The sequence below is a fragment of the Procambarus clarkii genome, chromosome 8 (genome assembly GCF_040958095.1).
Source record: "Procambarus clarkii isolate CNS0578487 chromosome 8, FALCON_Pclarkii_2.0, whole genome shotgun sequence".
Taxonomy (NCBI): domain Eukaryota; kingdom Metazoa; phylum Arthropoda; class Malacostraca; order Decapoda; family Cambaridae; genus Procambarus; species Procambarus clarkii.
This window is the reverse complement of record NC_091157.1, coordinates 8,673,809-8,692,281: the sequence shown is the minus strand read 5'-3', so window position 1 is coordinate 8,692,281 and position 18,473 is coordinate 8,673,809. Positions and strand designations below refer to the sequence as shown.

The 18,473-nt window shown below is 40.4% G+C and overlaps 1 protein-coding gene and 1 non-coding gene across 2 annotated transcripts in view; one reads left to right on the top strand and one right to left on the bottom strand.

The window, feature by feature from the left end:
* Cerk (Ceramide kinase) overlaps positions 1-18,473 on the bottom strand; it is a 51,746-nt gene that overhangs the window by 9,432 nt on the left and 23,841 nt on the right. Inside the window, 4 exon segments of the mRNA XM_045744834.2 lie at positions 130-254; positions 11,488-11,595; positions 11,597-11,671; positions 15,879-16,195. Coding sequence (XP_045600790.1) covers positions 130-254; positions 11,488-11,595; positions 11,597-11,671; positions 15,879-16,195 — 625 coding nt within the window.
* On the top strand, positions 5,142-5,246 carry LOC123769709 (U6atac minor spliceosomal RNA). Its single transcript, XR_006774278.2, has one exon. It is a non-coding gene; the product is annotated as a U6atac minor spliceosomal RNA (small nuclear RNA).

The following is an 18,473-nucleotide window of genomic DNA, read 5'->3' as shown; positions in this document are numbered from 1 at the left end:
ATATGACTACTGTAATACTTTCAGACTGACTAGTATAAATATGGTTAAAGTAATATTGTATCTAAAATAATTTGCATTTAGAGCAATGTACTGAATAACTGCTTATGAAGAGACTGAAATGTTACTTACTTCAGTCTCACGGAAGGCTCAGGCAAGTGTTCACCGTCACAGTTCCAGGAAGACTTGGGTCCCGTTGCTTTTGGTGTAAAGTGAACCTCCTGAACACGGTGAATGTTCACATGATCCAAGTTTGCCTGATGAGAAATCATAATTATTTGAGAACATTTCATGATATGACCCCCACAAATAGCCCCATCACCAGAACAGGTATTTTGAAATGGGGAGGAGGGGGGGTTTGACCCAAGTTGGTATGTGATGATAATTAAGAGAATCTGCATGGTTGAACTCCGGATAATTTGGTTTGACATGTGCAATTCTCCTGCATTCTGGGATCATCTAGATGCATTTTGAGAGAGTGTAGGTAACATTTTGCTATGTAACAACAATCAAGAGGTATTCATTTTTAATTTCCAAGTGTTGCAGATGCATCTGAGAAAACATGCACACACTGCTGGCTCTGCAGCCAGATACCTGTCAGCAGAAAGGGAAGGTTCAACCAAACCTCTCAAACCCCCCTTCCCCTTAGTGGCAGGCCTGCAGTAGACTCAGCTATATTTCAGAGGCTAGCATACATCAGAGCAGCAACTGAATGTTCCAAGTATTAATGGAATCCACCTATCCCTCTGATTCGTCACTACCCACTTCTTATGTTCACTAGGTCTATGTCCACCTTACTAGGTTATGCCCTACCTTTCCTGCCCAAAAATATTTTTCTGTTAAAATATTAGTTGAATACTGTCATATTACTGTACAAAAAAAAAAATTATATAATCAAGCATTTTGTTAATTATTTAATTCGCGCTGCATCCCACGAATCAACAGGATGGAGATAGTACTTGCCTAATTGTGTTTTCAATGGTGGAGGCATCTTCCTCTATATACTCCTGGTCAAGTGCAAATTTGACAAATATAGTAATATAATAATATTTCATTCATGAAATATACATAGGAACATCTTACAATGGGTACCACAGGGTTCAGTTCTTGCACCAGTAATGTTCATCATTTACATGATGAAATACAGAAGATACAAGAAGAAAATACATGATCTACCAAAAGAAACATTGAATTGTTAGTGAGTACAGTAATTATATGTCGTATAATGCCATTAATTATGCACAGCAGTTTGGATACCAGATCAGATTTTTTTTTTTAATTACTGTACCTAAGTGTAGTTACAGGATGAGAGCTATGTTTGTGGTGTCCCGTCTTTCCAGTAGTCTGTATATAACGCTTTGAAACTACTGACGGTTTTGGTCTCCACCACCTCACTTAACTTGTTCCAACCATCTACACTGTTTGCAAAAGAAAACTTTCTAATATTTTTTTGGCACCTTTGTTTCCTTAGCTTGAATCTGTGTCCTCTCGTTCATGAAGTTGCTGGTTTCAGGAATTCCTTTGTCAATTTGGTCAATTCCTGTTAGTACTGTATTTTCCAATTTATTTATATGCTTCTTGAGATTTGGGCACCATACAACTGCTGCATATTCCAATTTTGGTCTCAAGTCATGAACAATTTCTTTAGTATTTCACCATCCATATAATTAAAAGCAAGTCTTAATTTGGAAAGCGACGCATATGCTCCTCTCACAATGTTCTTTGTGTTCCTCTGACGACATCTTACTATCCAAAACCATCCCTAGGTCTCTATTAGAGTTCTGTAATTCCTTTCTACATAATTTGTATATTGGATGGGGTCTATTTTCTTCGATTCCACATTCCATAACATGGCATTTATTCATATTGAATTCCATTTGTCACTTGATGCTCCAAGCACTTATTTTGTCTAGGTTGATTTGAAGGGCATTACAATTGTCTGCGCCTCCTATCTTCCCCAGTATCTTGGCATCATCCGCAAACATGTTCAAATAATTTTGTATTCCTTCTGGTAGATCATTTATGTAGACGTTGAACATTACTGGTGCAAGAACTTAACCCTGTGGTACTCCTCCAGCATGTTCCAGTCAGAGACAGAGAGAGAGAGTGTAAGAGTGTGTGTAATTACTTAAGTGTAGTTACAGGATGAGAGCTACGCTCGTGTTGTCCCGTCTTCCCAACACTCTGTCATATAACGCTTTGAAACTACTGACGGTCTTGACCTCCACCACCTTCTCACCTAACTTGTTCCAACCGTCTACCACTCTGTTTGCGAAAGTGAATTTTCTTATATTTCTTCGGCATCTGTGTTTAGCTAGTTTAAATCTATGACCTCTTGTTCTTGAAGTTCCAGGTCTCAGGAAATCTTCCCTATCAATTTTATCAATTCCTGTTACTATTTTGTATGTAGTGATCATATCACCTCTTTTTCTTCTGTCTTCCAGTTTTGGCATATTTAATGCCTCTAACCTCTCCTCGTAACTCTTGCCCTTCAGTTCTGGGAGCCACTTAGTAGCATGTCTTTGCACCTTTTCCAGTTTGTTGATGTGCTTCTTAAGATATGGGCACCACACAACCGCTGCATATTCTAGCTTTGGCCTAACAAAAGTTGTTCACAATTTCTTTAGTATATTGCCATCCATGTATTTAAAAGCAATTCTGAAGTTAGAAAGCGTGGCATAGGCTCCTCACACAACGTTCTTTATGTGGTCCTCGGGTGATAGTTTTCTATCTAGAACCACCCCTAGATCTCTTTCTTTATCAGATTTCTTTAAAGATTTCTCACATAATATATAGGTTGTGTGGGGTCTTTGTTCTCCTATTCTACATTCCATAACATGGCATTTATTAAGTGTGAGAGTGTGTGAGAGTGTGTGAGAGTGTGTGAGAGTGTGTGAGTGAGTGAGTGAGTGTGTGAGTGTGTGTGTGTACTCACCTAGTTGTGGTTGCGGGGGTTGAGCTCTGGCTCTTTGGTCCCGCCTCTCAACTGTCAATCAACAGGTGTACAGGTTCCCGAGCCTATTGGGCTCTATCATATCTACACTTGAAACTGTGTATGGAGTCAGCCACCACCACATTACTTCCTAATGCATTCCATTTGTCAACCACTCTGACACTAAAAAAGTTCTTTCTAATATCTGTGTGTGTACAGTACTCGCCTATTATCATGCTGTGCCTTGCGGCGTTTGTGGGAAATTGAGTATACCTCGGATATGTGCAGCATTTGACCATTCCCCAGGATGCGACCCACAACAGCCGACTAACACCGAGGTTCCTAATCACTGCTAGGTGAACAGAGGCAATGGGTGTAAGGAGACTTGCCCATACGTCTCGCCTGGATTACAAGAACTTTCAAATCCAGGGATCCCATCACAATGGTTGTACTCTTCAAGGCACTTGTGTTGTCCCGTCTTGAGTACTGCTCAGTACTCACTTCCCCCTTCAGAGCAGGAGAGATTGCTGAAATTGAGGGAATACAGAGAACATATACGGCACGCATAGACGCAATAAAGCACCTAAATTATTGGGATCGTCTCAAAGCCCTCCAAATGTACTCACTAGAAAGAAGACGAGAGATATATCAAATAATATACACCTGGAAGATACTGGAGGGCCAAGTACCAAATCTACACAGAAAAATAACAACGTACTGGAGTGAACGATATGGAAGAAAATGTAGAATAGAACCAGTGAAGAGCAGAGGTGCCATAGGCACAATCAGAGAAAACTATAAACATCAGAGGTCCGCGGTTGTTCAATGTCCTCCCAGCAAGCATAAGAAATATTGCCGGAACAAGCGTGGACATTTTCAAGAGGAAACTAGATTTATTCCTCCAAGGAGTGCCGGACCAACCGGGCTGTGGTGGGTATGTGGGCCTGCGGGCCGCTCCAAGCAACAGCCTGGTGGACCAAACTCTCACAAGTCAAGCCTGGCCTCGGGCCGGGCTTGGGGAGTAGAACTCCCAGAACCCCAACAACCAGGTATCAACCAGGCCCTGCCTGGGATGGATGGATGGTTGGTTGGTGTTGGGGGGGTGGGGGGTGGGGGTGTGTGTGTGTGTGTGTGTGTAATTACCTAAGTGTAATTACCTAAGTGTAGTTACAGGATGAGAGCTACGCTCGTGGTGTCCCGTCTTCCCAGCACTCTTTGTCATATAACGCTTTGAAACTACTGACGGTCTTGGCCTCCACCACCTTCTCACTTAACTTGTTCCAACCGTCTACCACTCTATTTGCGAAGGTGAATTTTCTTATATTTCTTCGGCATCTGTGTTTAGCTAGTTTAAATCTATGACCTCTTGTTCTTGAAGTGCCAGGTCTCAGGAAATCTTCCCTGTCGATTTTATCAATTCCTGTTACTATTTTGTATGTAATGATCATATCACCTCTTTTTCTTCTGTCTTCTAGTTTTGGCATGTTTAATGCTTCTAACCTCTCCTCGTAGCTCTTACCCTTCAGTTCTGGGAGCCACTTGGTAGCATGTCTTTGCACCTTTTCCAGCTTGTTAACACTTTCGCTCACCCCGCGCGCCACCCCTCAACTGTGCGATATGGGCCCCAGCGTGTCACAGGAGCGTGCGTTAATTCCGAAAAGTGTATACTCTCTTCAACTTTGTCACCTCAATTCTCCTTCTATGAGATTAAATTTGGTATCATTGTGTTCGCAATAAAATTCTCTACAGCACTAAATGCATATAAACTCCAAAAGCCCGGCTAATTACCCGCAGCAAACAGAGAAAGTGCGAACGAGTTACCCGGGAGCGCGCAAACGGGATAAAATGTTTTCACTATTTTCACTCTGGTCACCTCAATTTTTGTCCTAGGTCTTTCATTTTGGTCTCAATGGGTTCGTAATAAAATTCTCTAGAGGAACATTAGCATATAAAATAAAAAACCTGGTCACGCTCCAACCGCCGACGAGTTGAAGACGGGCCACGCGTTAGCCGTGAGTGAGCGCTCAGACGCCGTCCTGCTACACTCCCAATTCCCGCCCTTTTCAAGCCTTTCTTTCGCAATTTTCTTCCTGGAAGGGCCTTGTTCATGATTACTATCCATCGTGGAGTAAGCGTAGATAGTTTCTAAAGCCGCAGTAAGAAATATAGCCACGGAAAATAGCCGAAATATTCACACGTTTGAGATGCGTTTGTGTTGTACGAAAGGAGAGAAGGTTAGCACTCCCCTTGATAAGGACGGACAACACATATACCGTCAAGGCACAGTCGCTCTGGCGACACCTGACACCATTTTTTTACCTGCCCGAAACGCTTTGCGTAATAGTGGCTTTAGGCATTGTATGTACTAGCTCTATCTATAAAGCCAACAAACTTTGTAAAATCTCTATGTATGTACCTTACCTAAATAAAATTATTATTATTATTATTATTATGCGAGGGGAGGCGACATTAGTCACAACAGTGGAGCAAAGACAATGGGCCCACGGCGTGTGCCAAGCCGCCTGAGGGCCACGACGCTCAACAAAGAAAATGGGAAGACATCGGCGCACATTTTAAAACCAGTCCCCAAAAAATCGGATAAAAACCTGATTTTTGGCGATTATTTAAAGTGGATGACGCAATGCTGCGTCATCCCCGGTATTACCGCCAGTAAACGGATGACACAATGCTGCGTCATGCCCAGGCGAAAGTGTTAACACTTTCGCGCTTTAGATTAGAGATAACTCGTCGCCGTTTTCTCTTACGATTCCGCATAACAGCCTACTTTTCTCGTCCATCGAAAAAATTTCTATAAATTCCATTTTTTAACCGAAATGGATGGGGATACTTTTGTTTTGTAGAGAATTTATTTGCGAATGTTTTGGTACCAGAATGAATACTATATCACAAACTTCTATGAGTAAAAAAAAAAATACACAAAGTATGTTTGGGGGTGTGGTGAGCGTGTGGCAGTGGGTTCCCTTTAGCCGTTGATATATCCAACACGTGGGAAATATTTGTATGTGTTTTGTATATGTCTGTGTAGGGAATTTTACTGCGATCACTGCCATACAAATTATAAAATGTTTCAACAAGTATAAACATGACAAACATCAAACGAACAAAAACAATGCGTTCGTTTCTGCCGCGAACGCATACTGAGCGACGTGGTTCTATATTTGTACTGAGCGACGTGGTTCTATATTTGGCGCTTCTCTTACACATGCTTTGTACAAATGTTATACAGTTCATCTTATAGAAAATTTTATTGCGAACACATTGGTATAAAAAAGAAATACGTACATAGAAAAGTAGGGTCAGGAAACGTATAAACTTTCCAAGCATGATTTCCCCCCTGTGTTTTCGCCAGTGCGCTCGCGGCTAACTACTCTCCACTTCACACACTCTTGCGGGTGGGCAATTACCTATATTAAACATTCATATGCATATGTCCATGTAGAGAATTTTATTGCGATTCCAATGATACCAAAATTAGCGATGTAGGACAACTGTAGGCTTCGCAACCATTAAGAGAGTGGAAACATTTTGTTGCTGTTTGGCGCTCTCGGCGAGTGATCTGCATAGTTTTTTATTTGGTGTTGATACTCCTTATGCTTGGGCGGCATTTTATAGGTATGCTCTTATAGACAATTTCATTGCGAACACAGTGATACCAAATTTAAATACGTGCGCCTTCAATTATTGTCAGGACAGTCAAAAGAGTGTACACTTTTCGGTCTTACCGCGTAGGTGCGCGAAGTGCCGAAAGCATCTGGGGTATTGTTTTTTTTTGAGCGCCGAGAGCGCGAAAGTGTTAATGTGCTTCTTAAGATATGGGCACCACACAACAGCTGCATATTCTAGCTTTGGCCTAACAAAAGTCATGAACAATTTCTTTAGTATATTGCCATCCATGTATTTAAATGCAATTCTGAAGTTAGAAAGCATAGCATAGGCTCCTTGTACAATATTCTTTATGTGGTCCTCAGGTGATAGTTTTCTATCTAGAACCACCCCTAGATCTCTTTCTTTATCAGAATTCTTTAAAGATTTCTCACATAATATATAGGTTGTGTGGGGTCTATGTTCTCCTATTCCACATTCCATAACATGACATTTATTAACATTAAATTCCATTTGCCAAGTGGTGCTCCATCTACTTATTTTGTCCAGGTCTTCTTGAAGGGCATGACAATCATCTAAATTTCTTATCCTTCCTATTATCTTAGCATCATCAGCAAACATGTTCATATAATTCTGTATACCAACTGGTAGATCATTTATGTACACAATAAACATCACTGGTGCAAGAACTGAACCCTGTGGTACTCCACTTGTGACATTTCTCCATTCCGATACATTGCCTCTGATTACTGCCCTCATTTTTCTATCAGTCAGAAAATTTTTCATCGATGATAGAAGCTTACCTGTCACCCCTCCAATATTTTCCAGTTTCCAGAACAACCTCTTATGTGGAACTCTGTCGAAAGCCTTTTTTAGGTCCAGATAGATGCAGTCAACCCAACCATCTCTTTCCTGTAATATCTCTGTGGCTCGATCATAGAAACCGAGTAAATTTGATACACAGGATCTTCCAGATTGAAAACCATACTGTCTGTCTGATATTATATCATTTCTCTCTAGGTGTTCTACCCATTTAGTTTTGATTAGTTTTTCCAATACTTTCACTATTACACTTGTCAATGATACAGGTGTATAATTGAGGGGGTCTTCCCTGCTGCCACTTTTGTAGATTGGAACTATGTTAGCCTGTTTCCACACGTCTGCTACGATTCCTGTACACAGGGATGCCTGAAAGATCAGGTGAAGTGGAATGCTGAGCTCAGATGCACATTCTCTCAGAATCCATGGTGAAACACCATCTGGGCCAGCTGCTTTGTTCTTACCGAGCTCCTTGAGCATTTTTTCCACCTCGTCTCTAGTCACCTCTATGTGCTCTATGTTGTTGCTCTATGTTGTTCTCTGGAATTCTTATTGTATCTGGTTCCCTAAAGATTTCATTTTGTACAAACACACTTTGGAACTTTTCGTTTAGTGTTTCACACATTTCCTTTTCATCTTCCGTGAATCTATTTCCCATTTTCAACCTCTGAATATTATCCTTTACCTGCAATTTGTTGTTTATGAATTTATAGAATAGACCTGGTTCTGTTTTACATTTGTCTGCAATCCCTTTTTCAAAATTTCTTTCTGCCTCTCTCTTCACTGCCGTGTAGTTGTTTCTTGCATCTTTGTATCGCTGGTATGTTTGGGGGTTCGGCCTCTTTCTGTATTGATTCCATTTTTGTGTCTTTTGGTCTCTAGTCCTCTCGCAATTTCTATTGAACCAATCCTGTTTCCTAGTTCTGCATCTCTGTTTTGGTATAAATTTTTTTTGTGCCTTTATCATATATTTCACAAAACTTGACATACATCTCATTCACTTCCTTGCCTAGCATCAAGTCTGTCCAATTATACTCACTAAAAAAATTTCTAAGGTCACCATAATGTCCTCTCCTGAAGTCTGGTTTTTCAACTGGTTCAACCTCCTTATTTTCTTCCAGCTTATAACGCATTGCATACTTTATTCCCAAAAAGACATGGTCACTTTTACCCAAGGGAGGAAGGTACTGAATGTCAAATATCTCTTCCTCCTTCCTGGTAAATATCAAATCTAGCATGGAGGGAACGTCCCCTTCCCTCATCCTCATAGCTTGTTTAACATGTTGATACAAGAATGTTTCCAGGATGAGGTCTACAAATTTACAGGTCCAAAAATCTTCTGTTTTAGCTTCATATGCTTCCCAGTCTATGGATTTCAAGTTGAAGTCACCGACTATCAACAGTCGTGATCTATCGTTATCCGCTCTCGCTATAATCTCTCTCATTATTGTTATAAGACCTTCACGTTTACTATCTAGCTCCTCCTTTGACCATGTGCTGCTTGGCGGTGGACTATATGCATTTATTATCATTAGTTTATAATCCTCATGGCAGATCTCTAGTGCTATTGTGTCAACTTCTTGTGGATTGGCAGTCATTATTTCGTTCACCTTTAGGTGTTCTTTTACCAGCACAGCAACGCCACCGCCTTTCCTAATTTTTATGTCCCGTCTCCAAATTGAGTAGCCCCTTGGGAATATGACCTCATTTAAAATTACATCTTCAAGTTTTGTCTCCGTGAGTGCAACAATGTCTGGTGTCTGCAGCTGTATTACATCACTTAACTCCAGTATCTTCGATCTCACTCCATCTATGTTGGTGTATGCAATCTTCAGGAACTTGTTCCCCCTCTCCTTATTCTTCACTCCCCCTCTCTCTATTGATTTTGTTGGTTTGCCTTTATGTACCACTTTACTGGTTTGCCTACCCCTATCACTTTGTAGAAAAAAAGAATTTATTTCTTCTTCATTCCTGCTCCCATTTAAATGTTTTGCCTCGGCGAGGTTCAGTTTCAGCTTCTCTCTATCTTCTTTTGAAAGATCTCGTCTTAACGACCACCCTTTCCCATCCTCATCACTTTGCAATTTTCTAGCATTCCTTAGTACTTCTTCCATCTGTTTGGCACCGTTTAGGGTGATCCTCAAAGGTCGATCTTTCCCTTTTACGTACCTGCCTATTCTCCTGTAGTCGCACACATTCTCTATGGTTGTAAGACCTTCCACGAGGCCAACAATTTTATCTACTACTTTAGCTTCTTCTACAGCTCTTTCTGACCTAGATGTTATCGCCTTTTCTTTGCAGCCAAAAATGATCAGGGACTTACTCCGATCAACTGTGTTTTGCACCAACTTCGGGTTAGATGCCAATTCTTTTCTCACTTCCAGCCTAATGTTTGTTTTATCTTGGTTGCTGCAGTGTTTGACTTCCTTTACTGCTTCTTCTATTTTTTCCTTCTCCTTGGCCACTTGTGCATAAGTGAGTTGCATATCTTTCTTGCACTGTTCTATTCCCTGTGTAACTTCCTCCATCTGTGCTGACAAAAGCTGTTTCTCCTGTTGAATTTCCTTGCCTAACCTATTGTAGTCATTTATGTTTAAATTTACTTTAACTTCTTCCAAAGCTATTTTTAAGAGTATTTTCTTCTTCCATGGCTTTGCAATTTGTTTCCAATTGATTCTTATCCTTGCGCAAGTCTTTCACTAAACCCTCAAGACATAAAACTTTGCTATTCAAATGGTCATTACTTTCTTTCAATTTACTAATTATTTCTACATGAGAGTTCACTATAGTATCTAAATTTACCAACTTGTTATGTAGACTGTTAATATCAATGCTTTCTTCATTGAATCCCTCAAAATCAAGCTCTGTTTTGTTTTCCCCTTGCCAGTGGCCATCTTGAATGTTCTTCTCTGCACTGTAAACACTAGGGCAACTTTTTATCATCCGATTTTTCACTTCCCTTAGCACTTTCCTGTTATCTCACCTATTTTTCAAGAGCACTATACCTTTATGTTCTCTGGGACACCACTCACTACCATCAACCTATACTACAATACTTAGGATTGTTGAAATATGCTGGAGCTCCTCTGCTGCAAGTGTTGACCCTAGGGGTGTCACCTTCATCACCTTTAGGGGTGTGCGCATGCGTGTGTGTGTGTGCGCGCGCGTGCGTGTGTGTACTCACCTAGTTGTGTCTGCAGGATCGAGCATTGACTCTTGGATCCCGCCTTTCGAGCATCGGTTGTTTACAACAATGACTCCTGTCCCATTTCCCTATCATACCTGGTTTTAAAATTATGAATAGTATTTGCTTCCACAACCTGTTCCTGAAGTGCATTCCATTTTTCCACTACTCTCACGCTAAAAGAAAACTTCCTAACATCTCTGTGACTCATCTGAGTTTCAAGCTTCCATCCATGTCCCCTCGTTCTGTTACTATTCCGTGTGAACATTTCGTCTATGTCCACTCTGTCAATCCCTCTGAGTATTTTATATGTTCCTATCATGTCCCCCCTCTCCCTTCTTCTTTCTAGTGTTGTAAGGCACAGTTCCCTCAGGCGCTCCTCATACCCCATCCCTCGTAGCTCTGGGACGAGTCTCGTTGCAAACCTCTGAACCTTTTCCAGTTTCATTATATGCTTCTTCAGATGGGGACTCCATGATGAGGCGGCATACTCTAAGACTGGCCTCACGTAGGCAGCGAGACCATAAATGCCTCCTTACTTAGGTTTCTGAATGATGTTCTAACAACATTCTGATGTGTGTGTGTATGTGTGTTTGTTTTGCTTCAAGATGTGGTTGTGTGCACTCATACTGGCACATACTAAAAAAAAAATAATAATATAGGTATTACAATGATTGTAGGTTTATCCAGAATAATGTAGGAAGAAAGGAGAGAAAGAATGCATTGTTTGGAGTTGGTAGGGGTTGTTACATCAGATTAAAGAAAATCACACGAGGTAAATCAGCTTGGTCCCCTATACAAGTCATTCAAGCTATGTCCAACCATACTTCCCCAAACCTATTACAATCTATCTTCATAATGCCTTATCAAATATTTGTCGATCTCGAGCTCATTTAGTCTTGTTGCTTCCAAAACACATTACTGTACTCACAGCATTTCCAGTATAGGCAGTTCGGAACAGGTAGCTTAGGATACGACATCTTGATCCACCAGTCACTAATATAAGGTCCATACAGCCATCCCCAAGATGGGCTGCAGGGTGATACACCGTAAGGTGAAAGACGGCAGGCACATGAAGTTACTGCCGAGGTCACAACACTCCATCGGCCATTGAACTGGGGAAAAATTAGGCTAGTACAATACAGAGTATCAATAATTTAATTATCCAATAAACTACTATTTAGTGTTTTAAAGTACTGAAGCACAGACATGAGGAAAGGTTTCATACTGACGGAACTGAAATTAGTTACTGTACCAAAATAGAATTGGCATGACATCAAAATATAACACAGTATACCTGTATGCACTTCTATATAATACACGGAAGAGGTGGTGTGGTTTCCCATGTTATGATCACAACCCAGCATCTTTTGAACATTTGCCCTGAGCATCATCACATACCGACCATTATCTATGCTCGGTATCCTGAATTATATAGGGCTCACCCGCCCCCCCCCATTTGAGTTATCCATATATTTTTACCAGGAATGCCCAAAAACACTCAAATTTATTTGGGTTTTCATTCAGCAGAAATCTCATTACAATAACCCTCAAACCGCACATATCATATATAAATGATATCAGTGACAAAACCGAAACCGCGCACATCATTTATATATGATTTCGTGTCTAGCGCTATAATTTAAACGCCCCGCCTGGGATAGGGGCAGCTATAGTACAGCCACGACCGATAGTTGCCAGATGCCACCTAGAAAAAAATCCAGGCCAAAATTCTTGGGTGTTACAGCTCAGTATTGAGCAAGCCACCAAGGCTGGCGCACGCAGTACGAGCTCACAGCACCGCTGTTCAGCTTGTGACCACAGCATCGCCTACAAATACCATAATATAAATGATACTGCTATTATTTAGCAGTGATAGTATTACTGAAGCCCCCTGACTGTGATAAAACTGACCAGAATTCTGATAATAGCAGGATTGTGGTGATATTTAGCGCTGTGCTCCATGGAGGAAGGAGTAAAACTGTGGGAGGGAGGGTTGTGGCGTCGTTTTCTGACTGTGTGGCCACCATTTATTGACTGCACTCACCATACCAGCTTAGTGGTTCGATATGGTGAACACAAATGTAGATACTTATATATAACGTGTGTATAGTGTGAGATAACAGCGAGAGGAGTAGGTTGGGAGCCGCCATTTTGGCTGAGGGAGGAGCATCGTCTGCACGACTTGGCATGTTGTTTACTGATGGCCACTATGGTCTTTGGGCACCATACCAGCTTATTTGTTCAGGTATGGTGAATAAAACAGGTAGATACTTATATATAATGTGTGTATATAGCGTAATAACACCAAAACAATATTGTTGAAGGACAAATATTAGTGCGTCTGGCCTTGAGGGCGGCCGCCGATCAGCTGACTGTGTGAGTAGCTACATCTTATGGCCTTTACTCACCATACAAGCTTAGATGTACAGTTATGGTGAACAAAACATGTAAATACGTATATATAACGTCTGTGTATAGTGAATAAATATAGAAAGAGTATTGTGGGAGGTGAATGAGGGTGAGTGAGGTGGTGTTGAGGGAGGGAGTGGCAGTGAGTGGCTCGCTGGTGTTTGGCGGTCACTCCTCGTTGCTTTTTGACTCACAAGACCAACTTAGTAGTGCGTTATGGTGTACAAAACATGCAAATACTTATATATAACCTGTGTATATAGTGTAACAACAGCAAAGCTATTTGTTTATTGTTTTATGAACATAATTGAATCACTAATATGCACACCATAATTTTGAGTACAGCGATGGTTCACACATTTTATAATATAAATATACCACAATTCACTGTATGGAATAATATTACTGCAAAAAAACTAAGAAAAAATCAATCCGAGACATTAAAATAATTAGGTAATAATATATTTGTGGCAACTGCCGTCTGACAGCTCGGGCGGAGTAGACCTTGTCTGGCGAAGGCTCTGCCAATGCCCCTTTTTTGCCACACTTCCCTACCCTATTGCGGCTAAAATATGCCACCTACAATTTTTTTGTTATTTTTTCCGTGATCAAGAAACAAAAATGAACACTTCTATAAGACGAAAGAATTTTTTGGATTTTTTTTTTTTTGTGCCTGTGGGTGTGAATTCCATTTGGGCCCCTAGCAGTTTGAGGGATAATCTAAATTCCTATTTGGGTTAAAAGGTCAATACTCAAATGTGGAGTCATTTGGTTTACTAGGAGATCCAGATTAATGGAAATCAGAATTATCGAGCTTTTACAGTAATGTTCCTGCTTGGAACGAGCGGATAAGTTTCTGTGTTGGAAGAAAACAGCCGAACGTTGAGTTGCGCTCGGCTGCGCGCACAGTGAACAGCGGTACTTAAGCGGGCAACAGAGGTTGTGCCTTCTTCAGTCCCTAGCTTCCGAACCCGATTTGTTGTTATCGATTTGTTGTATGAGGGTGCTCCTCCGGAACCGCCCAAAGTGTTAGGTTTACAAATCTGGCAGTAGCATTAGTATACATAGCTTAGTTAACTTCTGTAACTCATTTGATACATAATTAAAGCTGTTAATGTACCCAATGTACCTTGAGTAAATTATTTATTTATTTATATACAAGACTAAATTCATACTGCACAAATGAGTTGCAGAAAGATTGTAAGATTACTAGGTGCAGGCAACTAAGCTATAATTAAAATTATTATTGATAATTATAATAAAAATACCCACATAATACTGCAATATACCAATGCAGTACTGCAATAAACCCACATAGTACTACAACATGGTTTCCTATAGTCAGGGACAGTAAGCTTGTTGAGCTTATCGATGTTTCCCTTGGCCAACTACTGCCTATCCCAAAGATGCACGAGCATGTGCTTTTTCCAGCTTTACCCAACTCCTAGATGGAGTAGACAATTCATGCACAAGAGCATAATTGGCCAAGTTTTCTCCATTACTGGTCAGACACCAACTATGTTGGTATCTGATGTATCCCACCAAACACACACCGAAACTACGATGTTGGTACAACGTTCGAACAAGTTTTAACACCTAACCAGTTATAACAACCGATATAGCAAGTTGTAACAACGTTCTAATACGTCATAAACATGTTAAGCCAAGATGTAACAACTTTATTACAAGTTGTAACAAGCGGAAAATAGTGACAGTACTCTGCTAGCCAGAGAGAACGCACTTTTAGCTATAGAGTGGTAAACAGAGTGTGTACGGATTTTGGTACACCACCCTTGCCTCCTCACCTTGAGGAATCCCTTGGGGAGTGGGGGAGTGGAATGACCTCACTTTCCCCAGGAAAAAAGTCATCACCATGCGTGTTAGTTGAGCAGTGCGAGTTGTCAGGGACCTTAGCTGTAGATGCCACATGCAGCCAGTACATCCGCAACTGTATGCCTGAGGGTAACACCCCTGCTGCACCTGCCTACACATCACCTTCAGCCATCAAGAGTCCACACTAGTCATGTGCATAGAACTTTGATAAGTGGTTTTGTGCATGAGTGAGAGAGCAGAATTAAAATAACTGGATATCTTATTTGAACTAATAGCTCCAGAATGTTACAAAAATATCAAGCAAGGCATCATGGTAATTGTCTGGTCAAGGCTAATTGGCATGCTATTACACATGGTGGTGGTAAAGAGAAAGTTATTGTACAATGTAGCCCACAACAATTGCTTAGCTTCCAGGTACTGTACCTATTTACTGCTAGATGAACAGAGGCATCAGATTAAAGTAAATGTTGCCCATATGTTCCTGTCCTGTCGTTGATATAAAAACCGGGACCTTTTGGCCATGACCCAAATGTGCTAACAAAAGAAAAAAAAAAACTTCCAATCTGACATAAATCAAGTGTTTCAATGGGCCATAGAAAATAATATGTATTAAAAATAAATTCAAGTTACTGCACTCCGGAAAAAAACTAAAATGTCAAAAACTACATAAAAAGCAATCAACCCACACTACTGAAAGAAAATGCAATGTAAAAAGATTTGGGAATAATCATGTAACGAGACCATTACTTTTAAAGATTACAATAAAGTATCCATCACAATTGTAAGAAAAATAACAGGTTGAATAATAAAAACCTTTCAAACAAGAGATGCCACACCAATGATGATACATTTTAAAACACTAGTGCTCTCTAGTGGAATATTTCTGCACACTAACAGCCCCCATTCAAAGCTGGGAAGATTAGGGAAGGGAAGGCACTAGGGAAGATAAAATAATGGTACTCTTTTTTTTTTTTTAACCTCGCATTCAAATGGTCCACATTAATTCTGATAGCACAGAATTTGGAATTTTCTAAAAATATTTTCTTCATTTTAATGTACATAATTACATCAACTTACCTGTAACCAGTCTCCAGGTGTAGGTGGAGACATGGCAGCTTTATCACACACTCCACACTCGTGGCCACATGTATTAGTATCGTAGGGCTGAGCTAATGGGTTCTCAGGGGTCAACATCTTCAAATGACCCTCATAAGAACGATTCCGTAAAAATTGTAAGACGCCAGATACCAAGTAACGAGTGGGTCCAAGCTTCCGCCACTGCTCTGATGTTTTTAATAAGTCACCAAAATAACCATAAGAAACCATGGTGGTTGCAACATTTTGCAATTGACCATTTCTATGTACAGCTGCTACATCAACACATCGGCTGTCACCTGGAGGTAATAAATATTAATTTTATGATGATTGCATATTTAATATTACTGTACAGAATCCTGGTTTTGGATACTTCTAGGTTACTAATAAACAAATGATTTACTGTACATTTATTTTAGTATTTGAGTGCAATTAAATGTTTGCTGTACTGTAACATACAGTGAACTTCACCACTGCCACTACACTTTATTATTTCAAGAGTTTGGTTAGCTTTTCTGACTGCTGCACCCACCTGTTGTGCAACCTTTAATGAGTGGTGGATTTTGACTCCAAGGTCCTTTTCTTCACCAATCTGCTGGATTGTAATGCTATTAATTTGGTAGTCGTGGCATGAGCTGTTATTCCCCACATACATGGTCTTGCATTTGTCAATATTAAAACACATTAGCTAGTCTTGTGACCACTTGTGGAGTTCATGTAGATCTCTCTGCAAGGCTTCATTATCATTTCCCACTTTACCATAAATCTTTCTTTTGTCTGCAAATTTGATGTGGTTTGTAATGTTCTCATCTATGTCATTGAGGTACATGACAAAAGGGATAGGTCCCAAAATGGACCATTGTGGCACCCCACTTATCACATTTCTCCATTCAGGTTAGTTTCCATTTAGCACGACCCTTTGTTTTATTTCCTTCAACTATTATTTTATCCGTTCTAATATTTTACCATTTATTCCATGAGCCTGTGATTTCCTTGCCAGTCTTTCATGTGGTACCTTATTGAAAGCTTTAGTAAAATCCATGTTTATTACATCCACTTGGAGGCCCTTGTCTGAGTAGCTGGTTACCGTTTCCAAAAATGTGAAAAGTTTGTAAGGCAGGATCGGTTTTCAACAAATCCATGTTGTGTCGACTGTGTAAGGTTGTTCACCGAAAGGTGGCGGAAGATTCCCTCCCTGAGGATTCTCTCCATGAGCTTGCAGATGTGTGATGTCAAGCTGATCAGCCAGTAGTTTTCTGCTGAGCTCTTTCTGCCTTTTTTTTTTTTTTAAATAGGAATAACATTTGCATATTTCCAATATCGGGGGAGTATCCCTTATTCCAGAGATTTTGTGAAAAGTAGTTTCAGAGGAAGGCATAGTTCTTCTGTCAATACCTTTAAGACTTTGGATTGGATTCTATCCACACCTGGGGCCTTTGAGTCTTTTAGTTTGTCAATGTTCTAATTTTTGTTTGCATGTTATGGATATATCCCTAAATTCATTCTCCACCCCTCCTTCAAACATTTGTATGGGTGATGGGATGTCATCCAACCTTTCAAGTGTGAACACTGATGTAAAGTTATGATTTGGTGTTTGCTGCCCATTCATCATCCATTATATCTGTTAGTCTCGCGTATTAAGGGTCCAACCAAGTCCTTTGTTTTTGTTTTACCCCTTATATAGGCATAGAACGATTTGGGATCTTTTAGTTCCTGAGCCCATTATGTGCCTATGTAACCCTTTCCACTACTGCTCACAAGATGGGTATGGGGTGCATAATAAGTGAACTAAACTAACTATGTTTTGGACAAGTTTTCTTTTGTAGTTTCTTCTAGCTGCTCTAATTTTCTGAGTGGCTGCGTTTAGTGCCCATTTGTATAACAATGATGTCCATCGTGGATTTATACGTTCTCCAGAGGTTTCTCTTAGTTACCAATGCTTGTTTTATGACCTGTGTCATCCATCTAGTTCCCCTTTCTTGGTTTTCTTTCTTTTGGCACATTTTTGAATTTGTTCTTTAATGACCCTCTTGAAATTTTGCCATGAGGCTTCTGTGCCATGTTCACCCATCAGTTCCCTCCAGGAGATAGTTTTCAGTTCCTCTCTCATTCCTTGAAAGCCATCTCCCTGGTAATCTAGAAATTCATCTTTGACCTTTATGCGAGTTTCTATATTCATAGGAAGTTAGCTTTTCCCCCCACAAGAATTTGATCATTCATACCCTCATCTGTTGTTAGCACAAGATCTAGTATGCTGTTACCACGTGTGGGCTCAACCACAATGTATGAGGAAGGAGTCCTGCACAAGGTCGAGAAATTGCTCACCTTCTGTTTGAGATGTTAGGTTGATTCAATCTATGGTCTCGTGATTTAAATCCCCCATTATTAGGGTTTGGGTTTCAGATGCCTCATAGAATCGCATTATGCAGATCCACAATTTCTTCTTCCACTGCTGTGTCAGCCCTGTAGCATACTCCCACAGTCATTTTACTATCATCTTGAGTTAATATAATTCTATATAATTACCAGCCTCCGTGGTGTAGTGGCAAGACACTCGCCTGGCGTTCCGCGAGCGCT